We start from the raw sequence: 24,780 nt of genomic DNA, 5'->3' as shown, positions 1-24,780 counted from the left end.
GTTAGGTTCTAGGGACTAGTTATTTGATTTCACATGACTCAAGACTTAATGCTCCAATGCTAATAACTGAATGGAAAAGTTGAGAATTGCATTTAATTTAGTCAGCTGTTAGGTTGTGGCCAGTTTTCTTTGCAATCTTCATAAGGCATACCTGTTATTAACTTTATCAATTCTAAAATGTTTATTTAATTGTAATTATAAGTAGTTTTTCGTATTAACAATACATACACAGGGGCTATTTCATGTAGCTATTCTTTTCCAGAAAAGGAAAAAAAGAAATTCTTTGTAGTGAGCAGAAAATTGTGACCCAAATCTTTTAAAAGCAATACACTGTCTCTTTATTACATCTCTAACAAAGTAAACATTTCTTGCCTTGCATAAACTAACATTCACAATGAAAAAAAAAATAAAGTCTACTTTTTAATGCTAAACTCAACTTCTGTTTAAGAATACTTTCTTATTTTTATCTTGGTATATTGAGCTGTCTTTGTCATATATAGATTACATTCTTCAGATGGTCAGACTTACATAAACTTGTTAAAATAAAACATTTCCAAGATGTTCTCTACTTTCTTTCCAACTGAAGCATGTGGCTGCCCCAGACTCAGCTTTTGAAACCGAATTGTCAATACCTGCTTGCTGTAAGGGATGTGCGGCTGTGCTCTGAACTGACCTGCCTTCACCCAGTTGTTCCGATAGACAATCCTCTGTTCAGTGATTAATTCTCCATGTACTTTCTCCTTTCCCAGGAAGATTCAGAAAGGGCCAGGTATTCCCACCGGTCCAGTCATCACCGTCCATCTCTGGTTTGTAATAACCTATAAACTTGCCTCTAATACGTTTTCCTCACTAACTTAATGCAGTCACTCACAAACTTTTGTTTTTATTTTTATCAGGGAGTTGAGGATGCATTGTCCATTCGAAGTCTTGGCAGTCACAGGGTTGGTATTTTGTTTACACAATAGCAAAGCTTACCGTATGTGTCTGAGCTTTCTGCAGCACCATTGCTAAGCAATCAGATAATGCTCATATATTCCTTTGCCTTTTTTTCCCCCTTTGCCTTTTTTTTTTTTTAAAGAAAATATTGGCAAAGTTCTTTCATTGGAAACTGATGCTTTCTCTCAAATTATTGCTATAAGTAAATCAATGCTAAAAATCATAAATATGTTCATCTATTTTTTATAAAAGGACCTTTGATTTTAAAAAATTATTGCAAAATAATAAGATTGATTTTATAGAATGACATCTGCATGGTTCTTTCCGATTTTTCCTACTTTCATATTTAAAAAAAATTTTTCCCCTTGCTTCAAAAAACCATTTAGTACGTTGTCCTCGGATAGAGGATATGTGAGATGTTAAACTTGATAAGAACAGATGCCTATGTTTGATCTTAGCCAAAAGGCCAAGAAGTGATTAATATATTTTTAAAATAATTTATTAAATGATAAATGTTTTGAAGTTTGGGTGACTAATTATAGTTTTATTACATGGAAAAATTGAGCTACTGATTTGAAAAATTCCTGCTTGTCATGTTTATAGAAATTATCATGCTTCAACATTTTGATTAACATTTGGTAGTATGTCTCAAGTTTTTAACGTGCATTGTTGTATATTAAGATAAATGGGAAATCGTTTGTTAAAAAGGCTTGCATATTGTGCTAAGACACTGATCTCTCTCAAAGATTTGTGCTTTAAACTTTAAAGCAATTCTTTTAATGTGCACATTGGTATACTTACACAAAGATGTTTCATCAGTAAAATGATCTATCATGTTAAGATCTATATTTGTTTATTTCCCCCTAAGTCTGGTTTTCTTCCCATCTTATATAATGTCTAAAAATATACTGTAATGAACTGAGTATCTTCCAGTATGTTGGTTATTGATGTGTTTGTATTCTTAAATAATTCTTTACTCTGGTTATATTACTTTTGGTGAGTATAATCTGTCTTTTTAGAGTAAGTTAGTAAGCCAGTTTTTGAATCAAATATTTTGGTTAATTATGAAAGTTTAGGTTTATAATAATATTAACAAGCCTTTATACAAATCTAATCAGCAGCTTCAGAATTATTTTATAGGAGAAAAACTTTAAGGTAATAAGTTTTTCATCTTTCTCCCTGGAGATACGTGTGTGTGTGTGTGTGTGTGTGTGTGTGTGTACACACACATATTTGTATATGTGCACACACATACTTTGAGAAGAATCACACAGGGAGTTAGTCAACAAAAGATTAGAAGTTGAATGTCTTTGAGGGCTTTGAAAATAATCCCTTTTCTCCTCCTTTTTAAAAATGTCTGGCTTTTTCCTTTGCTTTCCATTATAATGTTGATTGATGAAGTTTCACACAGTTATTATCAAGCTGGTTATTTGTAAATTTGTATATGTTCTTTAGGGAAAGTTGACTATTGTATATTAGCTTAAACCTCTGATAAAATCATCCAACTTTGACCTAATTTGGGAGCCTTTAAAATAAATCTGCAAACAAAAAAGAAATTTTAAAGTAAACTGATAGGGAATTATTTACACAGAGTGTCTATAAAGTAATGAGTTGATTTTCTTTTTATGGAAATTATATTATTAAGTACATTTAAGTTATAACTCTCATAGTATTTTATTCATTATTGTAATTACGAAAAATTTGTTACTGCGGGAAAAAGAGTAAAGTTCCAATTTAAAAAAATTCAGTGTGCCAACTTAAATATAAATAAAAATTTTAGCCCCAGCTGGTTTGGCTCAGTGGATAGAGTGTCAGCCCACGGACTGAAGGGTCTCAGGTTTGATTTCAGTCAAGGGTGTGTACCAAGATTGCAGGCTCCATCCCTAACCCTGGTTAGGGTGCATGCAGGAGGCAACTAGTCGACGTGTCTCTCTCACATTGATGTGTCTTTCGCTGTCTCTCCCCCTCCCTTCAACGCTCTCTAAAAATCAATGGAAAAATATCCTTGGGTGAGAATTAATAAAAAATAATAATAAATAAAAATTAAAATTTAGACTGTAGGAGATTTTAGTACTATACTGTTTGTGTGTACATTCAGCACTTTTTTTTTTTTTCAGAGAGGAAGGTAGAGGGAGAGAGAGCTAGAAACATCATTGATGGGAAAGAATCATTGATCGGCTGCCTTCTGCATGCCCCCTACTGGGGATCCAGTTTGCAACCTGGGCATGTGCTCTTGACTGGAATTGAACCCAGGACCCTTCAGTCCACAAGCTGATGTTCTATCCACTGAGCCAAACCAGCCAGGGCATCAACACATTTTAAATATTACACAATAAATCTGAAAGCTCACTAATAACATTGTTTAAAAGAAATATAATTGAGATTAGTTTTTCCTTTTAACTAGATAATATTATAAGTTCTAAGTTTTCATCAGATTTGCTTTTTAAATTATCTTTACCATCTACATTAAGCTGAATGTGTTTTAAATTTTATTCTCTGTAAAAATAAATGTGATGATCTAAAGCACTGACCTAAATTTTATTGGAGTTTGCTTAAATTTTTGGGTTTTGGTATTTCTCTATCTTTTAAAACATATTTTTCTTATGAGCCGTATATTTAAATGTCTAACACTTTTGGACTTTGTATTTGATGTATGAATGTTAGAAGTACCTGGATGTGAAGCAGATGTGGTTATGTTGTATTTTTAGGACTTTGATGTTTCCTATTGTACAATTAACTTTCAGTAACTACCTTCTTGTAAGGTGGCCTGCCAGAAGCTGTTTGGGTTGAAAATGGTGTCAGTGCTATAAGCGTTCTGTATAAAAATGAAAAGAGAAAACCTAATTCAAAACCGTGAGTGGTAGGTTTAGGTGAGGGAGGATTAAATGAAAACCCTGAGTTTAGAAATGAAACAGTTTGTTGCTTTAAAAAACAATCTGCCTTAAAAACATCTTGGTCATTGCTTTATATACTGAAATACTGTAAGGTAGACAGCCAAAATTAGAAAGTGAAGTGATCTTGAATTAGGTCTGTAGGGATACATTGGTATTTCTCACCGTGGAGATTTTTACTGTTGTATGTATTAGTTCCTGGTTATGTGTCAGTGACCTCAGTATAATTTTAATACGCTTGCAATTTGTGTGTTTTCATTTACTGTTACACTTTAATTCCTTTGAAGAGCCCATCGAAGGACATAACGGGGACACATTGGAGCAGAGCCAGTATACCCAAAAGGAAAGACATCATGGTGTGTAGTCCAGAAAAATGTGCAGTGTTAGTATTATGCATTCACTGTTGCTCTCAGAGTTCTGGGGGCTTGAGTATTGGTATGTTCTTATAGAAATTGACACTTACTGAACTTTGTTTCTACAGTCATTTTGCTATACTTTCTTTTGATCTTTTTTTTTCGTTTTTCCAAAATGAAAACCTTCAGACAAGTATCGCAGGTTAAAAAAGACTTTTTATGATAGCTTATAATAGCAGATTTGGGACGTTTTAGCTAGACCATCATATTTTCAGTTTTCCCTCCTTTGTGAAATATTATGTTTTTAAGCAATATAAATACAAACTGTCACTTATTAGGGGGATTCTTATTTTACCCAGTTGTTCTTATAGCAATTAAGGTGCCCAAATTATGGATTTCCCTACCAGATATATTCAGCAGTCTCTTTAAACCAGCTGAATGAACTCTGCATTATATTTTGGAAAGGGAAAATTGAAATAGGTTAGTTTCAGTTCAGCTTGTTAAGTCCTATGCCTTTGGAAAATGCCATTGCTGCTACAGAGAGAATGAGAAGAAATAAGACATGACTGTTGTCTTCAACGAACTTATCTGGTTGGGAGGATGGAATAGTTTATATGCTAGGATGTGTGGCTTGAGTAATACATGTTTTAGTCATGGTATTTTTTAAAACAAAAAGAATATTTTGTTGACTGAGAAGTAAATGAAATTTCTTTTGAGAAGGAACTTTATTTTTAGGGATATGTCTCCATACAGTGACATTTTACTATTGCACATCATTTACTAGGTGCACACCTTTATCTTGGCCTGTGTGGCTGAGTGGTTGAGCATTGACCTATGAACCAGGAGGTCACGGTTCAATTCCTAGGCAGGGCACATGACCAGGTTGCTGGCTTGATCCCCAGTAGGAGGCATGCAGGATCAATGATTCTCTCTCATTGTTGATGTTTCTATCTCTCCCTTTCCTTCCTCTCTGAAATCAGTTAAACACACACACACACACACACACACACACATACACATATTAAATGCACACCTTTAGACATTTTAGAAACTTTTGGATAAATAAGATTTTTCACATATGTAATAACACTCTATTGCTTGCCTTCTGTGTTAGTTTCAGAGTAATATAAGAAAAGCATTGCAAATGCAGATATTTTATTCTGATACTTTTTGGTATTTATTACAATACCATTTTCACTGAATTTATACCATTGGTAAAATTGTATCACTTAGCCTTATACTATTGAAATATATATTTTGGGAGGTTTTTTCGATATCTTTTTGTAAATGACCATGTCATTGGGCATTAAGGGAGGACCTTGTTGTTGTTTTTTTGAACTCTTACTGTACTGCCTTATTAGAGCTAGAATTTGCAATTCTGTCTTCTACAGTATTTCAAACTGCAACCTCTACAACAAATACATTTTACACCGAAATCCAATATACACATGCAGATAAGTGTCTGTGTGTTTGTATACAAAACATATTGAAAATTTACAAAATAATATTCTTACTGTGCATGATAAACTCTATTTTCTATTTCATCTTTAAAAAATGCTGGTTGAACCCATAAATTGATTTCATGACCCACTAATTAGTAGCAACCTACACTTAGGAAAACTTTACTTTAGATCAGTTTTCAGTCTTGTTCCCTAAAATCTTAACTTGGTAGAAGAGTTGCAAAAGAAAGATATTTTATTTTATTATTTTATTTTATTATTTTATTATTTTATTTTATTTTATTTTATTTTTATTGATTTCAGAGAGGAAGGGAGAGGGAGAGATAGAAACATCAACAATGAGAGGGAATCATTGATCAACTGCCTCCTGCATGTCCCACACTGGCGATCAAGTTTGCAACCCAGGCATGTGCCTTGACCGGGAATCGAATCATGACCTTCTGGTTCATAGTTTGATGCTTAACCACTGAGCCATGCTGGCCGGAAGAAAGATATATTTACCAAAATACCTGAGGAACTTACTCATTGCTTTTTTTTTTTTTTTTAAATATGCATTGTTCTTCTGGTAAGATTGCTTAAAAAATATAAACTAGAATGCTTAACAAAAGAATGGTAGGAAACCACAAATCTAATTTTTTTGGATTTCAAATGTGGTACATTATCTTTTCTTTTTTAAAAAAATCCTCATCCAAGGCTATGTTCTTATTGATTTGTGAGAGATAGGAAAGGGGAAAGAGAGAGAGAAACATCGATAGGTTGCCTCCCATATGCGCCCTACTGGGGATAGAACCCACAAACTCTAGGTACGTGCCCTGACTGGGAGTTGAACTCACAACCTTGTGGTGTGGGACAAACTCCTACCAACTGAGCCACCTGGTCAGGACATCTTATTTTCTTAAAGATTATACATGAAATATAGTTTTCTGATCTTATAAATTTTACATATTTTTCTTTGGTTTATATTTAATGCCACAATTATATGTTTACTGTGCATTCCATGCTGTGCACTCACCAACTTTCTAGTTTGGTTCAGTATTTTTAATAGGGAAGGTTCTTGAGAAGGGAAGTTTCTCAAGAGGGTGTCCATGAGCAGGTCCAAGGGAATTCCCCTTATTTTGGTGCTGCCATTGCTTTTTGTAAGTGTGATTAGTGATATGCTCTTGCCTCATTACCTGTCCATGTTTTGTTTTTGCCTTGTTCAAAGGATGGGAAATGATGGTAACAGTCACAATGATACAAAGTAAAACATCTTTTGACTTCTGAATGCTTAATTCCTGCATTAAAGCCTTCCTTACTGATTATGAACTCTATTTGAAAGAGAAATGCAACTTTACATATTAGTAATAACTTATACTAGGAAAGAGTTTGTGGGGGACTATTCTTTAATTCACATTTAATAGCCTTTATGTTTAATAATTTTGGACTTTTGTTTAATAATTTTGGAGTTTTAATAACTTTCAAATGTTCATTCCCCCCCCCCCCCTTTTATAATTCTGATTTTGGAAATGCAACTTTCATCTTTTTCTGAAATCCAGTATGATCCTCTCAAGGACAGATCATCCAGACTTTCATCATTAGTATGTAGTGCATGACTTTTTGTTAAATGTAGTTTTACTTTATAAACCCCTGATGATGCTAATAATGGATTGTGACTAACTTGCACAGGTTTGTTATGATGTTTGGGGGGAAACATGTGACTCACAAAGCAAAACTGTTGTTTTGCAATTTTGGCATACTTAACGTTTGAATAATTTTTTTCTTTTAGAATTTTAAGATCAGATAAAAATTATTTGCTTCCCTCTTCAATATTATGATTGGTAGTAATATGTTTTCTTAAAATGATGGACTATTTAGCTGGCATGTGCTCATTGCCCTAATAGACATGTTTTGATAGACGCTGAGCTGTGGTAGCACAGGCTTCAATGTGTTTAGTGCTAGGTGTCACAGCTAGCAGGTGACAGAACGCCCAGCAGTGACTATGACTCCTGAAACATCAGTTATGTACACTAATTTTTTCTTGATTTGGTTTGTTTTTTATGGCATGTCATGTTAGCCAAGTATAGCATGTTTTTATTTGGTTAATATTATGTCAATAGATTGTCTGAGTTTCTAAATATGTAAGACATCTTTTAAAATGTCCAAGGAATTGTATGAAAGGAAAAGTACACATATTCAAAAAAGAGAAATGAATGTATAATAACTGGTTCGTTATCAACTGTGCATGTCAGTAGGTTTGCCTCGAGCAGACTGTTGGTAGGTAGGACACTTTAGCTGCACTTCCTCATTTCCGGCGAGCAGTGCATACTTAGATTGGATTTCTTGTCTACAAATTGACCTGTTTAGTACTGTTGCTGTCCTGTATCCCACATACACCCTTGGCTCTGTACTCCTAGGGGAAGTTCTGTATCAAGACAGTGCTATCATCCAAGGACTCACAGAAGGTTGTTATCTAATAATGCTGCTGCTACGCAGGACAGCCGTACCATCTGGCTCTGTACCCCTCAGCAGTGCATGCTGTGGGGCCACTCACTGGGGTTAAGAGTACTGTCTGGGGCAATGCAATATCATGTTCTTTGTTATCTCAGTCTTGTTTTTGTTGGCCCAAAGAACGATTCTTGTCACCTATACCTTCATAACGAAGATAGAGGGACTCAAATGAGGTGTGGGGTGAAGGTCCTCACAAACATCCTCCCTGGCTGGGTGTCCTAATTAAGTTTTTGTTTTTGTTTTTTGGCTGGGCACTGAGCTGGATGGCATGGGGTATGGGAGGGGAAATGCCCATGTGTAGAGAGGTGGTATACCTTAGCCATTCAAGTTCAGTGGATCACTTACTAACAGATGGAATTGCATGTAGATTACTCTGTATCTCATATGGACCTGTCTGTAACTTTATTAAATTATTTTCAAACTTCATTGTATGATCATTAATCTTCAAATATTTAACTTAAAAAATGTATTTCCAGAATCATTCTTACAGTCACTCTTATGGAATGAAGAAGAGATCTTCTGGTTCCCATAAAGACCCACTGGTTAGTTCTGTTTTGTCTCCTGTCACAGTATGTTGTGCTGCTGTAAAGTTTACTGCTTACTTTTAGGGAACTTAAGAATTATGACTGCTTTGGTGTGCTCCTAAGGCATCATTGAAATTTGATAATATACTGAAACATGGTTTATCAGAACCTTATTTAAAAATAAATTTGTTTAAATTTATAAGAATTAATATTAAGTTAATATATGTTAACCCCAGGGACTAGAGTTAGGAGGGTGTTCATCACAAGAAGTTCATTAACAGCATATTTTCATTTATGATCTGTCCTTTGGAATATATCTCACGAATAAGTTTAGTGAGATTCTTATCCTTATTTTAGAAATTTTCAATTGATTTAGTTGTGGTACTATAGGCAGTACCAAACTCACAAATAGGTTTCATTCTGAAAGTTTGTTAGTAGGTCAGATTTTGGGAAGTTGGAATGAATTTTCTGGTAGAAACATTAAGGCATGTGATGGCAGAGTTCCCGTGCTGTCTTGCAGAAAACTTTTAACTTACAATATAATTAAATTGCATAACTAATAGTGCTCTCCATTCCAGCCACATTGCTGAGCAACATTTGTGTGTGTTGGGGGGGCGGGGGCGCGGAGTGGGGGCGGCGTAATCCGGAATGCCCATTTGGGGTGCTAGGAACACTTCTTTTCCTGTTAGGCTGCACAGTACTGCCGGAGGAAGTGTAGTTCCAAGCTCCCTGCTCTGACCGTTCCTGGGGTGGAGAGAGGGTCAGGAGACCTTGGCTGGTAGAAAGGAGAGGGAGGAAGGAATTTAGTGGAGAGGACTCCATTGAGAAGCCCTGGAGGGTGGATATTGGGAGCTCTGGGGAGAGGTGAGTCATGGGGCCTCCCTGAGGGGGTGGTACAGGAAGGTAGGGCCAGGAGTGGCAGGGGTGGGGAAGGAGTCAGGGATTGCCTAAATTTCCTTAACCTTGGACAAAAAAGATGGCTGGAGAAGTTAGAAAGAGAATTTTTTCCCTTTCAAGTCACCACAATACATAAAATTACTGTTTTGTATAGTGTATCGAAAATTAACCTCCTTAGATGGTTTAGAGACCAAACCATGTTTAGTGTGCTCTCTCTTTCTCTCTGATAATTTAATTTGATCAGTTTATTTTGACAAATAATGGGACTAGGAGAAGCTTGGAAAAAATGACTGTTTAATAATACCTGTGTCATTGCCAAGTGGATTTAAAAAGTGGTAATTATTCAGTTGTCCTGGGTTTTTCAAGGACATTCCTGAGGATGACATGAGAATATATCACATATTCCATTCAGTTTTGCCTGTGGGTTTATAATCTTGTTTTTACAGTAAAAATGAGTAAGTACTTGGTTTGCAAACAGTAAACCTTAAGTCATGGTTTTGGAGATACAGGGTTTGGCAATATCAGATTTTGCCTTTCTATGTTGTTAAATTAACATTTAACTTAAGAAAAATGTGTTTAATTTGGTTTTTGCAGAGCGGCCTCTACTTTGACCAGAGAAACTATAGCAGTCTTAGACATAGCAAACCCAGCTCTGCCTACTACACTCGGGTTTGTCCACAGTTTTTGTCTTCATGTATTTTATCCAACTTTAACACATTTGTAATCTTCTATTTTGCATTTTGACTAGTTAAAACTAACCTGTGAATGGTTGTGTATACTAGTTTGTAGTAACTGAATTCATATAGTTTGTGTGAGTGTAAATTTAAACTGTGGGAACTATTGAATCACCATGCTAGCAAATGAGTACCACTTTTCCCCAATTTTTTTCTAATGAAAAATATTTAACACACAAAAAAGTTCACAGAATTATGTAGTAACCACTTAGTAACTACCATTTAGATTCTACATTAACATTTTACTCTATTTCCTTTATCATATAATTATCTCACTGTCCTATTCATTCATCCATTAATTCAGTTTTTTGGTGGATGCATTTCAGAATAAGTTGTAGGCATCAGTACACATGTGGATGCCCTTTTAGTAATAGCTTACATGTGAAAATTTACACTATAAATGGAATGGGAAGAATGTGATTATTTGTTCAATATTAGAATCTTTTTTTTTTTTTCAGGGCATTTGGCACACCGTACGTTTAAAACACCTCAAATTCATGGCACACGGTACATTTAAAATACTTCAGTTGTCCAAGCCTGCACACACAACTTAGATACTCTTATTTTCCATGTCTGTTTAGGCTTGGTAAAAAAGAACTGAAAATTGTGTCTTGAAATGACATCAGGAAAAGAGAGATTTAATTCCTTTTTAAGAAATGCTGTGCCTTGGTAGTGTATGGATTCATTGTGACCAGTACACTTAACTGATTAAACTAAGGCACTTTGTCCATGGCTTGTTTTGAAATACACGTTTTTCTAATCTTTTCCAAACACTTGGAAAAGAGTGTTTATAGCGATAACTCAGAGTTCATTTTTCTGGTTCCCCAATAAAAAGGCTAAGGCCATTTGGCATGTGTCATGAGATCACTGAAAATACCCCAGGAGCTGCTGGTGGCTGAAATGTGGCCAGTTTGCCACGCGCCCTGTGCCATGGCCCTCGTTCCCTGAGACTTTCTTAGTGTGCTGTCCCATCTCCTGACATTCATGTTCAGAGACCAATGGGACTTAAACACATTCCTAGAAGACGATTCCCAGTGTTTTTCTTTCTTATCCCTTAAAATTCCTATTTGAAACAATTACCAATGATTACGTTTTTCTCACTTTATACATTAAGTACTTTAAGCACTCAGGAGTTGCTAATGAATTATGGAGTATGAAGTAAACATAAGTTTTCTGCTCTCATGATGGTGAGAGCAAGTCATTCTCTCTCTGTTTCTGTATAAGGCCATACACTTAAACCTTAATTATTTCGTTTTGTTTTTGTTTCTTAGCAGTCTTCTTCCCTGTACAGTGACCCTCTGGCGACGTCTAAGAGTACCAGGGTTAGTACTTTCTGAGGAGTGTGTTGCCTTCAAAGCTTCCAGCTGCTTTTCTTTGAGTTAAATCATATGCTTTTTTCATAGGCCTCCCCTATTGCAAATTCTGGTCTGCTGAAAAGTGCCAGTCTGGTTTGTATCTTCCTCTTCCAACCTGTGTATTCCTGGTAGGGCCGCTGCCATAGTGCTGCCTCTGGCTTGACATCTTTCCTCCAGAATAGTGAAGGACACCTGGCTTTAATGTGATGTGCACTGCAGAATGTGCGGCTTCTGCTTAAAATACAAAACTTTAGGGGAGTAAAAATAAGCATATTCTCTTCACAATGGTAGATACTGCTGGTGTTAGTAGGTTCTTGCTTAGGATTGGTTTCCTATTGAGAAGATAGATTTGCATGAGCCCATTACATTTGCCTACTTTTGTGAGATGGCCGTCCGTGCCTGGGACGTCATAGTTCTCTTTGGGACAGCTGTGACCTTGGCCACATTAGTACGAGGCTCTAATAAAGCAAGCTGACTGAAAAGCAAAACATTAGCTCTGTAATATGCGAGCTATGAGTTGGTCGCTTTCAAGCTGTTGTTTGTTGTGTATGGCCTGTTCTAGTGGGCTGGGAATCTGAGGCTTTATAACTTAATTTTATTGTGACGGGACAAAATGCTTTGGACCTCACCTTTTTTGCTCTGTGTCCTCTTTTGAAAGGATAAATTCATAAATGCTAGTTCTCTTAGTTTCATGACATGATGATTAAAGGAAATACCGTAACCAGTGTGCTTCTTAAATGAAGTGTGAGCTTAAAGTTTTAATGAGACTTGTTTTAATGCAGGAATTTATGCATGAAAACGAATGTTATCACCTTCACAGTCCTCACCTTGGGAGGCTGTACACTTACACCATTCTTCAAAACTTTTTTGGAACCGAGTACTGCAGAGAAGTTAGGACATTTTCCAAATAACTTTGATGCTGAATAGATACATGGTATTTCCTTTGTTCTTTAGGTGTCCTTGTATGATGGTGGACTATATAACCCTTATGGTTCTCGAACTGTAAGTCTAACCGGGGGGAGGTGGTGAGGAGAGTGATGTGTAGGTGGGCACAGTTTACTTACAAAGAAAAGGTCATTTAATCTGAACTATAATTACTCTATAAGCTGCGATCCATCAGCTAGCCAATTGTGACTCTCACCTAAGCTGTGAGAAAGTGCCTGTTGGAAATCATCTTAAAGTGTGAGGGATATAAATAGAGAACCTCTTTTCTTGTTCATCAGTTCCTCAGGAAGAGGATGAGAGTGGTGCTTCTCAGGGCACCCCACCCCCTCTTCCCTCCTGCCTTGGGTTAGCAGATCTTGAGGGTGGGAGTGAGGTGGAATCCCAGACCAGGGAATAACGGTAACCTTAACCCTGAGAGCCAGAGTTAGGTCCAAGGTCACTAATACATTCCCAGCAGGACAAGGAGCTGATCATTATTATAAACCTTTCTTCTTGGAAACTTTATAGCCATCTGAATACAGTTATTACTCATCAAGAACAAGTTCAGCCCGAAGCAGTCCTGTGGTGAGCACTTGGCCTCTTTGCATGCTTTGTAGAGACCTTTGGTTAATCTGTACTCACAGTTTAGAATATTGAGGATGTGTGTTTCACTCTCTGATGCATGGATTGTCGTTTTCCTTCAGTACACAAACTCAAGTACTAATTTGTCCTAATTGGTGGTTTCTGTATGAATGTGACTTAGCATGTAATTTCTTAAATGAGTCTGGAATCAGTGTCATTAGAGTTTTTCTAAATTTATATTTGTCTTTTGTGTGGAACTTCTTGTGTCTTCGGTGGTCATAGTTTAGTATCTGAGTCGGCTACCCTCTATTTCTCTTTGCATCTCTGTTTCCTGCATTGACCCGTTTCACTTGCTTGCCAGTGCTTTAATCGGCGGGCTGGGAGAAGTAAGAAAACCAATCAACTTTTAAGAATTGTTTCATAAAAGACAAAACTGCAACAATTCTAATCATCTAATTGTTCTGCAATATTAAAGGTTTTTTTCTTAATTTGTAAAAGTAATATTAGCTCAAGAAAAGCCCTAAGTAAAAGCCCCCTCACCTTTCCCCTCTATTTCCATTCCTCAAACACAGCCTCTGTACTTGTATGTCCTTTCAAAGATATTTTATGCATATGTGGGCATTCTTTATTTGAACAGTATGTACATAGACTCACATATACTTGCTCCTCATTTGTTTTATTTATTTAAAGTATCTTTGTATTAATACATAGAATCATTTCATTTTTTTTTAATTTAAAAGATTTTTTTAAAAAAAGTAAACCACTTTCCTTAATTTTTCACTGAATGCCTCTTAGAGTTAATTTTATGTCGGGACATTCTTTCCTTTTTTTAAAAAATTGATTTCAGAGAGGAAGGGAGAGGTGAGAGAGATAGAAACATCAATGATGAGAATCATTGATTGGCTGCCTCCTGCACACCCCCTACTGAGAATTGAACCTACAACCTGAACATGTGCCCTTGACTGGAATCGAATCTGGGCCAACGCTCTATCCACTGAGCAAAACTGGCTGGAGCCAGCACATTCTTTTTAATGGTGATATATTATTCCATTAGTGCATGGGCTGTACATTTAAAAAATTATTTTTTCTAATGTTGGCAATTGAGGCTGTGAGATTTTTGCTACTACAGACACTTATACAATGAACATTCTTATATATTTTTGTGTACTTCTATAAGTAGATCTTCAAGGTAAATTGCTAATCATGAAATGGGGAGATCAAAGAGTATATGCATTTAATTATGTATCGTGCCATATTGCCCACCAAAAAGACTGTACTAACTTACAGTTCCAATAGCAAATTATGAATTTAGGAGCTACCTTGTTTTTCTTGGTAGTGTCAAAATTGAAGAAATTACTAAAGCAGTTTCTTAATGGTCAACACATGTTACTTTGTTGAGTGGAATATATGAGCTATATGGGCTTTCTTACACATATATGTTTGGCTCAATCCTCCTGCCGTTTCCAAGTGGCACTTCTCAAGAATTCTACTCCTAAACACACAAAAAATTACTCAGATATTTAAGGAGATAAAAGCCTTTTCACATAGGAAGGAAGTGTACTTTTAATCCACCCTCTAATAAAATTCTACTTGGCAGTTCTTGGGCCTGGTAGCATTTTTAATGTCTCAAGTATGATGGCCTCTTGCAAACAAAGTTATTATAAATAAGTTTTCGTCAAGTATAGAATCTTGTCCTTGTGTGCTGGCTAGATACTGTTTCATTTGCAAGTTGGGTTCAGAGTTATTATCTTAGTGATACCAGAATGGTTTCTTAGTGATGTCAGAATGGAGATAACCTACACATACTGAGCATGAGTCTTGTACTGCTGGTGAAACAGGAAGAAGAGTGTAGGGTGATGATAGAAATGTCTTCACTAGTTGGCTTAGGAATGAATAAAGGAAAATAAGAACATCATTTCAGTGTAATACTGGTAGGAAATTCTGTCTTTGACTTATATTAGTTCACTTGAAAATATTTTTTAAAGTTCTCAAACTAAAACAGTAAATATATCTATTGATCCTAATGGGATCCCAAAGAGCCTAAAGGTTTTAAAAGCATGAAAGCTGGATTTGGCTGGTTTACACATGCCTCCCACTCCCTTTTTCTTTAACTTAAATAAAAGATAAAGTACTATTTTATTCTTTGTGCATATTGGAAATGTTTTTTATTTTTAATGATCATTATATCTTGAAACAGCTTGTTTATTTAATGGTGCACAGTAGGTGGTGCCAACTATAATGCTCATAGAGAGTGTGTGAATGCTTCCCAAAACCTTACCTAATATACTCACAATCATGTAAGACCTGTAGTGAAATTGCATCTTTTTCATTATCTGCGTTTAATATCTATAGTTTATCGACGACACTGCAAGTATTGCATCTTCTGGTTGTTCCAGTCGCCGGCGAAGGGAGAGTGCGGTGAGCGTGGTTTGCATGCAAACACACACAAATTTTAAAATCGCGCTATTGTGGATCACGTGACATCTGTGGGAAAATGAAATTTGTATTTGACAAAATGAGCATTTTCTTCCGATTTAACTTATCTGAATAAGATGCCTTCAAAAATGTGTTTCTGACAGTACATATTCTCTGGCTACCTTTCATAACCTTTCATTACTAACTTGCTTCTTCACACCTCTTCTGTGTTAGTCATTGTATATTTGAAAGATTTTCTCTTTTTATTCTTTGTTGCTGTTTTATGCATATTTATATGCACATTGAGCCAAAAACAAAATTTCTCAAGCAAAATTAATGTTTCCACATTGTATAAAACTCATAACTATGGAATATAAAGCATGTGGCCATCAGCCTCTTTCTTTGTTGTGTATTTAACCATTGTTTATACATCTTTTAAGACCCGTGAACTTTGTAAGAGATTCTGATGGCAAAGTTTTAAAATTCTGGTCTTAGAATTCAATTAGCGTAATAATTGTAAAGACAAAAAATAGCTGTGTTAAAATAATTATATATATTGCCGAAACCGGTTTGGCTCAGTGGATAGAGCGTCAGCCTGCGGACTGAAAGGTCCCAGGTTCGATTCCGGTCAAGGGCATGTACCTTGGTTGCGGGCGCATCCCCGGTGGGGAGTGTGCAGGAGGCAGCTGGTCGATGTTTCTAACTCTCTATCTCTCTCCCTTCCTCTCTGTAAAAAATCAATAAAATATATTTAAAAAAATAATAATTATATAATTTCAGGTTACTCTCTTAATAAAGCTGGAAGTTTTATGGAGCTGATGACATTTTTGCTTTATTTAATAATTAATTTGAAAAGTACATTGGTGAGGATGATGTGTCAGCTTAGAGCTAGAAAAAAGAGCCCAATAACTAAGAGGCTAGAATTCCTTAAAGAAAAATAGAAGAAGGCCATTTAATGAGTTGTGTTTTATGAAAGATTGTAAACTTGAAGTTTCATAGAGAAGGAAACACCAAGTGTTTGTGAGATTTGTTGTCAAAAACAAAACAAAACAAAACAAAACAAAACAGCAGTCTAGCCCTAGCCGGTATGGCTCAGTGAATAGAGTGTTGACCTGCAGACTGAAGGTTCCCCGTTTTGATTCCAGTCAAGGGCATGTACCTAGGTTGCAGGCTCCTCCCCAGGCCAGGCCTGGTTGGGTGCATGCAAGAGACAACCAATCAGTGTGTCTCTCTCACATCGATGTTTCTCTCTATATCTCACCCCCTCCCACTCTCTAAAAATCAATGAAAAATATCCTTCGGTGAGGATTAAAAAACACACACACACACACAAAACCCAGCAGTCTAATTAAAGGCAGTTCTGGTCCATTAGCAAGCCAATTTAGTGCTCACACTCAAAGCTGAAGGAGAAAGAAAAGTCCAAAACATCTATCTGAAAGCACCTCAAAAAGTGATGGGGTAGAAAGTCAGGGATTTTATTTTTTAAATTTTCAATTACAGTTGACACTGTTTCAGGTGTACAACATAGTGATTAGACATTTATATACTTTATGAATTGATCACCCCAAAAGGTCTAGTACCCATCTGACACTATTCATAGGTACTAAAATATTAACAATATTCCCTATGCTGTACTTTACATCCCTATGACTATTTTTATAATTGTATTTTTTTAAATAATATGTTTTTATTGATATTTAGAGAGAGAGGAAAAGACAAGGACAGGGAGATAGAAACATCTATGAGAAGCATCATCAATCGGCTGCCTCCTACATGCCCCTTACTGGGGATCAAACCCGCAACCTGGGCATGTGCCCTGATTTGTACTTCTTAATAGAAGGAGAGGGACTTTAAAATAATGGTGCCTGGGCCTGAACCACTTTTACAACTTATTAGTGTGTTAATGTCAGTTTCTTCTCTTTTTTTAAATATATTTTTATTGATTTCAGAGAAGAAGGGAGAGGGAGAGAGGGAGAATCATTAATGATAAGAGGTGACTAACACACCTCTTGTGTGTTGATTGACTGCCTCTGCATGCCCCACATTGGGGATCGAGCCTACAACCTGGGCATGTGCCCTGACGGGGAATCGAACAGTGACCTCCTGGTTCATAGGTTGACACTCAACCACTGAGCCACACTGGCTGGGGTAATGTCAATTTTTTTATTTTTACAATGGATGTTAATATCTTTGTAGGTAGGCTTAATATATGGATTAAATGAATTACTATATAGAAAATAACTCAAAATTCTGAGACAGTAGGTACAAATAAAATATTAGGTATTTGTAAATCAAACAAGTATTACTGTTACTATGAATAAAGTTATTACTGCTTGATCATATAACCCTTGGCAAAACTTTATAGTTTTAAGCCTTCTTTGTCTCTGTGGATGGGCTTCCATATTTCTTTCCTGGAAGGGAAGAGGTTGTTTTTGTTTTGTTTTTTTCCTCTGTAAGACCATTTATCTTTCTTTGCATTATTTATAATATATACTTATAGTGGGCCCGGCTGCTGGTGGCCCAGTGAGGGCAGCAGAGGGCTCGGGGGCACTGGGTCCCCAGAGAATGGAAGAGTTTTTAAGCAAGGTGATCCAAGCTGAGTAAGGAATAGCTGATGAGTGAGGGGAAAACTGTCATTTATTAATTCAACAAGTGTTTATGAAGTACCTATTATATGCAAGGCACTGTGTTAAGTGCTGGGAATAAGGATAAGCCAGCCCAGATTTCTGACTTCATGGAGCTTATATCCTAGTGAAAGAAATAGAAAATAAACTAGTAAAGAAAGGAACAGAAAGAAAGCAGCCCTGGGACTGTGAAGAGAACAAGCAGGTGATAAGATAGGCAACACTGAGGGTGTGGTGTATGTGTGCCTGTGTCCCTTTGGATAGAGAAGGGTTCTCTGGGGGAAGTGACCTTTGAGCTGAGATGTGAAATGTGAGGCGCCAGCTGCTTGAAGAGCTGGAAGAGCCTTCCCAGTCAGTGCCAGAGTCTAAGGTGGGAAATGACTGGGTGTTTGGGGAACCTAAGGAGGCCATGTACTTCTTTCATTATTGTGTTCTGCAGTTCCAGGTCTTTAGAGGGAACTGTGGAAATGGGGTAATGCAAAAATAATTTTGCATTCAGCATATATGTGCTTAACAGAGTTGATAGTTATAATGGATAATAAATGTGTGAAATGTAGTAGAGGCTTTAGGTAGATATTATACTAGAATCCTCCTGGAGATACATGTCTTAAACACAGGAAAGTGTGCTGGCCTCAGGCAGCAGCACGTGATCTTTATAGAACTCCAGTTGGGATGAATAAAGCTTATTTGAGGGAGCTGGGATTTTATTTAGGAAGCCCTTTACATTTCCTTTTTACTTTTTAGATTAGGCTAATTGCAGTAGTTTTCTTCATTTCATTTCATTTCATGATACTTTATCACACACCAAAAAGACTTCCCCCCATGTGCCAGTGTTCTTATTCTTTTCTCTCTTTTCTTAACTTCTAAAGCATCTCATTTTTTCCTGACTGAAAGGTTTCTGCTGCTGATTATTTCAGTCGCTCCAATCGCAGGGGGAGCTTTGTCTCTGAGGTGGATGATGCCAGTGTCCTGGATTTGAGCAGCGTGAGTGGATTGCATGGGGTGCTTATGTTGTCTCAGGCGTGTAACTAAAGTCTAATATGTTAGCTGTTTTAAAACTAGGAACTCAATTTACTGCCCAGGAAATATTTATTTGAACACACTAGCATGAAATATGTTACTTGTTTTGTTTTGGAATGTATATATTGATATGTTCTGATTTTTAAAAAACTTTTCTGTTGAAAATTTCCCCCATAAAATGAAAACCCATCAGCAGCTGCAGCAGTTACCAGTATTTTGCCAATTTTGTTTCGTCTTTTTCTTCCCCTTGTCCTCCTTTCCCCCCTGAATTATATTAAAGCAAATCCCATTCATCGTGTCATTTCCCAATAAACAGTTCAGTATGTCTCTCTACTGAACTTTTGAGAAGTTTTTTCATACTCACTATACCGTTATTTTACCTAATGAAATTTAAAAGAATTCCTTAAAACCATCTAATACCTAGCCCATATTTAGATATTTCTGATCGATCTTAAAATTTTTCTTCCCTTTTTGCTTTCATCTACACTAATAAAAGAGAAAAATGGCGTACGGTGCACCCTTTTCATTGGCTAATCAGGGCTATATGCAAATTAACTGCCAACTATGATTGGCAGTTAACTGCCAACAAGATGGCGGTTAATTTGCATATGTAGGCACAATGCAGGGAGGCGAAAGGGAAAGCAGGAAGAAGCCCCCTGCCACTGACAGTGATCGGAAACCCAGGGGGGAGCTAAGAGCTGGGGGGCAGGGCAAAGGCGGCCCTGGGGCCGCCTTTGCCCTGCCCCCCAGCCATGATGGGAGAATCAGGCGCCTTTGCCGCCCTGGCCAGTGATAGCAGGAAGTAGGGGTGGAGCCAGCGATGGGAGCTGGGCACGGTGGAAGCTGGCAGTCCCAGGAGCTAGGGGTCCCTTGCCTGGGCCTAAAGCGAAACCCATGATCGCGGGGCCGCTGCAGCTGCGGGTCCCTGCTGCCCGGGCCGGACGCCTAGGCCAGAGGCGTTAGGCCTGGGCAGGGGCGGAGCCTGCAACCGCGGGGAGCTGGGGGTCCCCTGCCCAGGCCTGACACCTCTCCCGGAGGCCTCAGGCCTGGTCAAGGGGCCGATCTGGTGATTGGTGATCGGAGGGTGATGAGGGTCAACTCCTCTGGCCGAGGCATCAGGCCTGGGTGGGGGACAGAACCAGTGATGGGGGGCAAGGGGCCGATCCTGCGATCGGTGATGGGGGTCAACGCCTGAGGGCTCCCAGTATGTGAGAGGGGGCAGGCTGGGCTGAGGGACACACTCCCCCCCCACACACACACACACACCCAGTGCACGAATTTCATGCACCGGGCCCCTAGTACATCTATAAAGTTCTGGGTGAACTTTAGAGGTTGAACAATAAAATATACTACTTAGTAAAGTGTCACTAATTTATAGTAATTGGGAAGAATCTGAATAGATCTTAAACATTTGGTTTATAGCATTGCTGTGAAGAAATGCCTATCCACTGCTTTCACATTCATCATGGACTGACTTTAGGAAAGACAAGTGCCCCAGATGTGGGGCACTTGTCTTAATGAAGGACCCCCCCCCCCCCCAGCAGCTCTCCACTTGCCTGGTTTATCTAACAGCCTATTACCCCTGTTGCTGCTTTAGTGTTGCTTTGCCCTTGGACCAGCACGCTCCTGATTGTCAAACACTTTGAAGCAGAGGAGAGGCAGTGTTTCTTCACAGGAAAGTTAGTTTTTTAATGGAGAGATGATTATTTATGTTCAGAACATCACGGATTGTATTTAAATAGCTATTTCTGAGTGACTTTAATCACAGAAAGTAATTTTAAGTGTAGTCTGTAAGTATTCTGCATTGTTGGCTCTCAAACCTGGCTGTGTAGCACTCCCATCTCACCCTGGGTCAGATCAAGGAATCTCTGCACACAGTTAGAAGACTGAAATAATGCCCTTTTCTGATTCCCCTGAAGTAATGCCTTTTCCTGGTTCCCCTGAAATAATGCCTTTTTCTGATTCCCCTGAAATAATGCCTTTTTTTGATTCACGTAGTACCTTCCCTGTTTTTATCAAGATGTAAACAAATTTAATTGATTGTGTTTACTTTATCTCTTAAAAACTTTTAATTCTACTAGTCTCTAATTTGTGATGTCTGAATTAGTGGTCATGTAGTTCTTACATGTATTTCGTATTTATTTTAGTGCCTACACAGAAGTGAAAATGTTGACAATTTTAAAAAAATCTCTCCTTGCCCCTACTAATTAAATATAACTTTTCTTTCCCCAGGTAGTTATTTTGATTTATTTACAAGTTTTAAAATAAAAATTGTACATATTTAAGGTGTATAATATGATGACTTGATATACATACACACAATATACATGGCTTGTATGTATAGCAAATCATGCTATATACCTAATCACATAAGCAAAAGATTCTCTAGAGCAGGTTGCATATCGGGTCAGCTTCTTGTAATTTTATAGCTTGTGAGTCAGTGGTATATATGTGTATATATATTTTTCATCACTACAGCTAAAATGCTGTTTTCATTCAAAAAGTTTCAATTTATTGTGGTTTTTATATTTTTAAATGTTTATCTAAGAACCTATACATATAATATCCTTAATTTTGCCTCTTGGCAAAGCCTACACTATTTGCTGGTCATCTTTCTAGATAAAAAAAAAAATTGTCTCTAATATTTCCTTTAAAGGGTATCCTATAGTTCATCTCATTGTAGACAAATAAAAAGTGGACTTGATGTTGGTAAGCTTATTCCCACTCCCAACACACACAGAATTTTTAAAAAGATAAGCTGGAAATAGGCATTTTTATGTGAAATATCCAGATTTTAAAATGTTGACCATAAGTTCAAAAATTTAAAAGGTATTTTCTGGCTTCTCCATTGTGGATCAGATATATGTATATAGTCAGCTAGTTAATGACCGCTAGCTAGGAGGCGCTAAAAGAGTGCCAGGCCCTGATATACACCGTATTATGTTATTCCAGCCTCTTGTCTTGTCTTCTACACTGTGTTCCTTTCTGTCCTGTAGGTCAGGCTGGATTAAAGGAAAAGAATGTAAATGTGCTCATCTCAGTTTTACTGATTATTAATAATAAACCATTTCTGGGGAAAAAATAATTAAACCATTTCCGAATGGAATCCTTGGCCTGTTTCCTTTCAGGAGAGTATTAAATTAATTGTTCCCTTCACTCTTTTTTTTTTAAAATTTTGTTTTATTGTTTAAAGTATTACAAAGAGTATTACATATGTCTCCTTTTTTTTCTCCCTTAACATTCCCCCGGCCTCCCCTACCCCCCAGTGTCTTGTGTTCATTGGTTATGCTTATATGCATGGATACAAGTCCTTCGGTTGATCTCTTACCTACCCCCCGGCCCCCAACCTTCCCTGTTCCCTTCACTCTTATACTTGGAGAATCAGATCTTTTTCTTTTTCCCCAAACAGAATTTCTGAATAGCATTATCAAGTCAGTATATGGAAATTAGAAGTTAACAAAGAATTATAATCTAATGATTATATTAAACAAACTATAGTATAAATACTTTAAATTTTCTGTAAAACTAAGTAGCCATAGGTTAAAGTAAAGTTTAAAGGTCCTCTTAATCTTTGAAGAAGAAGCAGAGTTTCAAAGATTTAACAGCATATATACTCTTTTTTATTTTTTTGTTAATACTAACCTGAGGATATTTTTTCTATTGCTTTTCAGAGAGAATGGGAGAGAGGGAGAGAGGAAGGGGGGGGGGAGAGAGAGAGGGAGAGAGAGAGAGAGAGAGAGAGAGAGAGAGAGAGAGAGAGAGAGGTTGAGATTGTTTTCCTCCTGCACATGCCCTGACTGGGAATGGGGATGGAACCTGCAATCCAGGTATGTGTCCTTGACCAGGAATCGAACCCGCAGCTCTTTGGTGTGTAGGTCAGTGCTCTAACCACTGTAGACACTGGCCAGGGCAAGATAAATATTCTAAGAAATATTTCTCACATGTGCTAATTTTAACAAATCATCAAGGAATTTAGATTTCAAGAGAAACAATCTATATAATGTCAAGAGCAAAGCATTTTCAGATGTCCCAGACATACATAAGGCAAAAGTATTTATCACTGAAATATGGGAAAGATATTTAAGACTTTGTTTACTACTTGATAATTTGAAATTCTTTAAGAAAATATTACTTTTGCCGAAACCAGTTTGGCTCAGTTGATAGAGCGTCGGCCTGCGGACTGAGAGGTCCCGGGTTCGATTCCGGTCAAGGGCATGTACCTGGGTTGCGGGCACATCCCCAGTAGGAGATGTGCAGGAGGCGGCTGATCGGTGTTTCTCTCTTATCGATGTTTCTGACTCTCTATCTCTCTCCCTTCCTCTCTGTAAAAAATCAATAAAATATATTTAAAAAAAAAAGAAAATATTACTTTTGAACTTTAAAATTGCAATATAAAGTTTGCCATCATGTACACTCATTTTTTGTACATTAATACTAATATGAAATATTACAAGCCTGTTAGTTGACTCTCTATTTACAACCAGTAAGGAGAAAAGTGCCCTTTTCTTGATGGGAAAATTACCTATTTAATTATTTAAGAGCACAGTGGCATAATGTTTACTTGAAATTTTTTGAGACTAGTCGGCTATAGTTAATATTAATGAACAAGTCCTCAAGGCCTTACTAGGGCAAAATAAAAGCTTTGCTTAGTTTTTTTTTTCTTAGCAATTTGATTATTTTCATTAATTTTCACTATTGCAGTTTAACTTGCTTGTTTTACAGAATTGTGATCATATAGTGCATACAGCCTTTGTTTTCTGATTTCTCACTAATCTACGGTCATTTTTCATATGAGTGCATATTCTTTTTTTCCATGTTACTTATATACAATTTTTAAAATCAGCTGTAGTTGCCATGTTTTACATTAGATCTTCAGAGCTTATTCATCTTATAGCTGAAGATTTGTACCCTTTTTTCAACCCTTCCCTATTTTATACTTTAATACAGTAAACACAGTTACATTTTTTTTCCTTTAAAAAGCCTTTCAGGATCTGGCATACTCTTTGGGAAATGCAGCTGTGTAGACCTCCTCTCCTGGCTGTTACAGCACCGGGCTTTAGAATACCAGGTTTCAGCTAGCATGTTGTTGAAACGCAGTGCAGCACATAATGTAGCACAAGGGCTGAGCACAGAACTGAAGAGTCTCTGGCCAAGTCACTGCAGCCAAAATAACTGGACTGCGGCATGGCTGCTCTAGGCATTTTTTGCTGGCTTTACAATCCCTGAGGTTTGGCACATCACCAGTTTATGTTGCGACAATTGGGATCTGTCAGAAGACAGTGAAAGCAGTAGAATCAATGTTGCGATGGACTAGGTCAGTGATGCAACCTCCAAAATGTAAGTTTATTCCAAGTTGACTATTAAAAAATGGGAGGGTTGGGGGCAATTTTTGTGAGAGGGGAGATATGAGACAGGATTTCAAATCAGCCTAGAAAAATGTTTCTGAATGCTCTGTTTTTCTCCTTAGTTCATTAGTAGAAGAGGGTTGGAAGGTTCTCTGAGGAAAATAAGGCAGTTTATTTAGGTATAGTATTTCTTTCACTCTAAAGAACAACATATTAAATATTAGGCAATGTAT

The 24,780-nt window shown here is 37.1% G+C and overlaps 1 protein-coding gene across 5 annotated transcripts in view; it reads left to right on the top strand.

Annotated features, from left to right (window-relative positions):
• LRRFIP2 (LRR binding FLII interacting protein 2) overlaps window positions 1-24,780 on the top strand; it is a 101,420-nt gene that overhangs the window by 43,333 nt on the left and 33,307 nt on the right. The window contains exons 5-15 of one of the 5 annotated variants that reach the window (XM_081106475.1): window positions 750-806; window positions 897-941; window positions 4,115-4,183; window positions 7,176-7,217; window positions 8,604-8,669; window positions 10,143-10,217; window positions 11,557-11,604; window positions 12,592-12,639; window positions 13,090-13,146; window positions 15,496-15,561; window positions 19,077-19,166. The exons of 3 other annotated variants lie outside the window; for them this stretch is intronic. In XM_081106475.1, the coding sequence (XP_080962601.1) occupies window positions 750-806; window positions 897-941; window positions 4,115-4,183; window positions 7,176-7,217; window positions 8,604-8,669; window positions 10,143-10,217; window positions 11,557-11,604; window positions 12,592-12,639; window positions 13,090-13,146; window positions 15,496-15,561; window positions 19,077-19,166 (663 nt within the window). The remainder of the gene's footprint in view (window positions 1-749; window positions 807-896; window positions 942-4,114; window positions 4,184-7,175; window positions 7,218-8,603; window positions 8,670-10,142; window positions 10,218-11,556; window positions 11,605-12,591; window positions 12,640-13,089; window positions 13,147-15,495; window positions 15,562-19,076; window positions 19,167-24,780) is intronic. One more of the 5 variants, XM_081106478.1, reaches the window with a different exon arrangement.

The sequence above is a fragment of the Myotis nattereri genome (assembly GCF_964212035.1).
Source record: "Myotis nattereri genome assembly, chromosome: 14".
Classification (NCBI taxonomy): domain Eukaryota; kingdom Metazoa; phylum Chordata; class Mammalia; order Chiroptera; family Vespertilionidae; genus Myotis; species Myotis nattereri.
The sequence above is the reverse complement of the archived record's forward strand: the minus strand, read 5'-3'. Positions and strand labels throughout refer to the sequence as shown.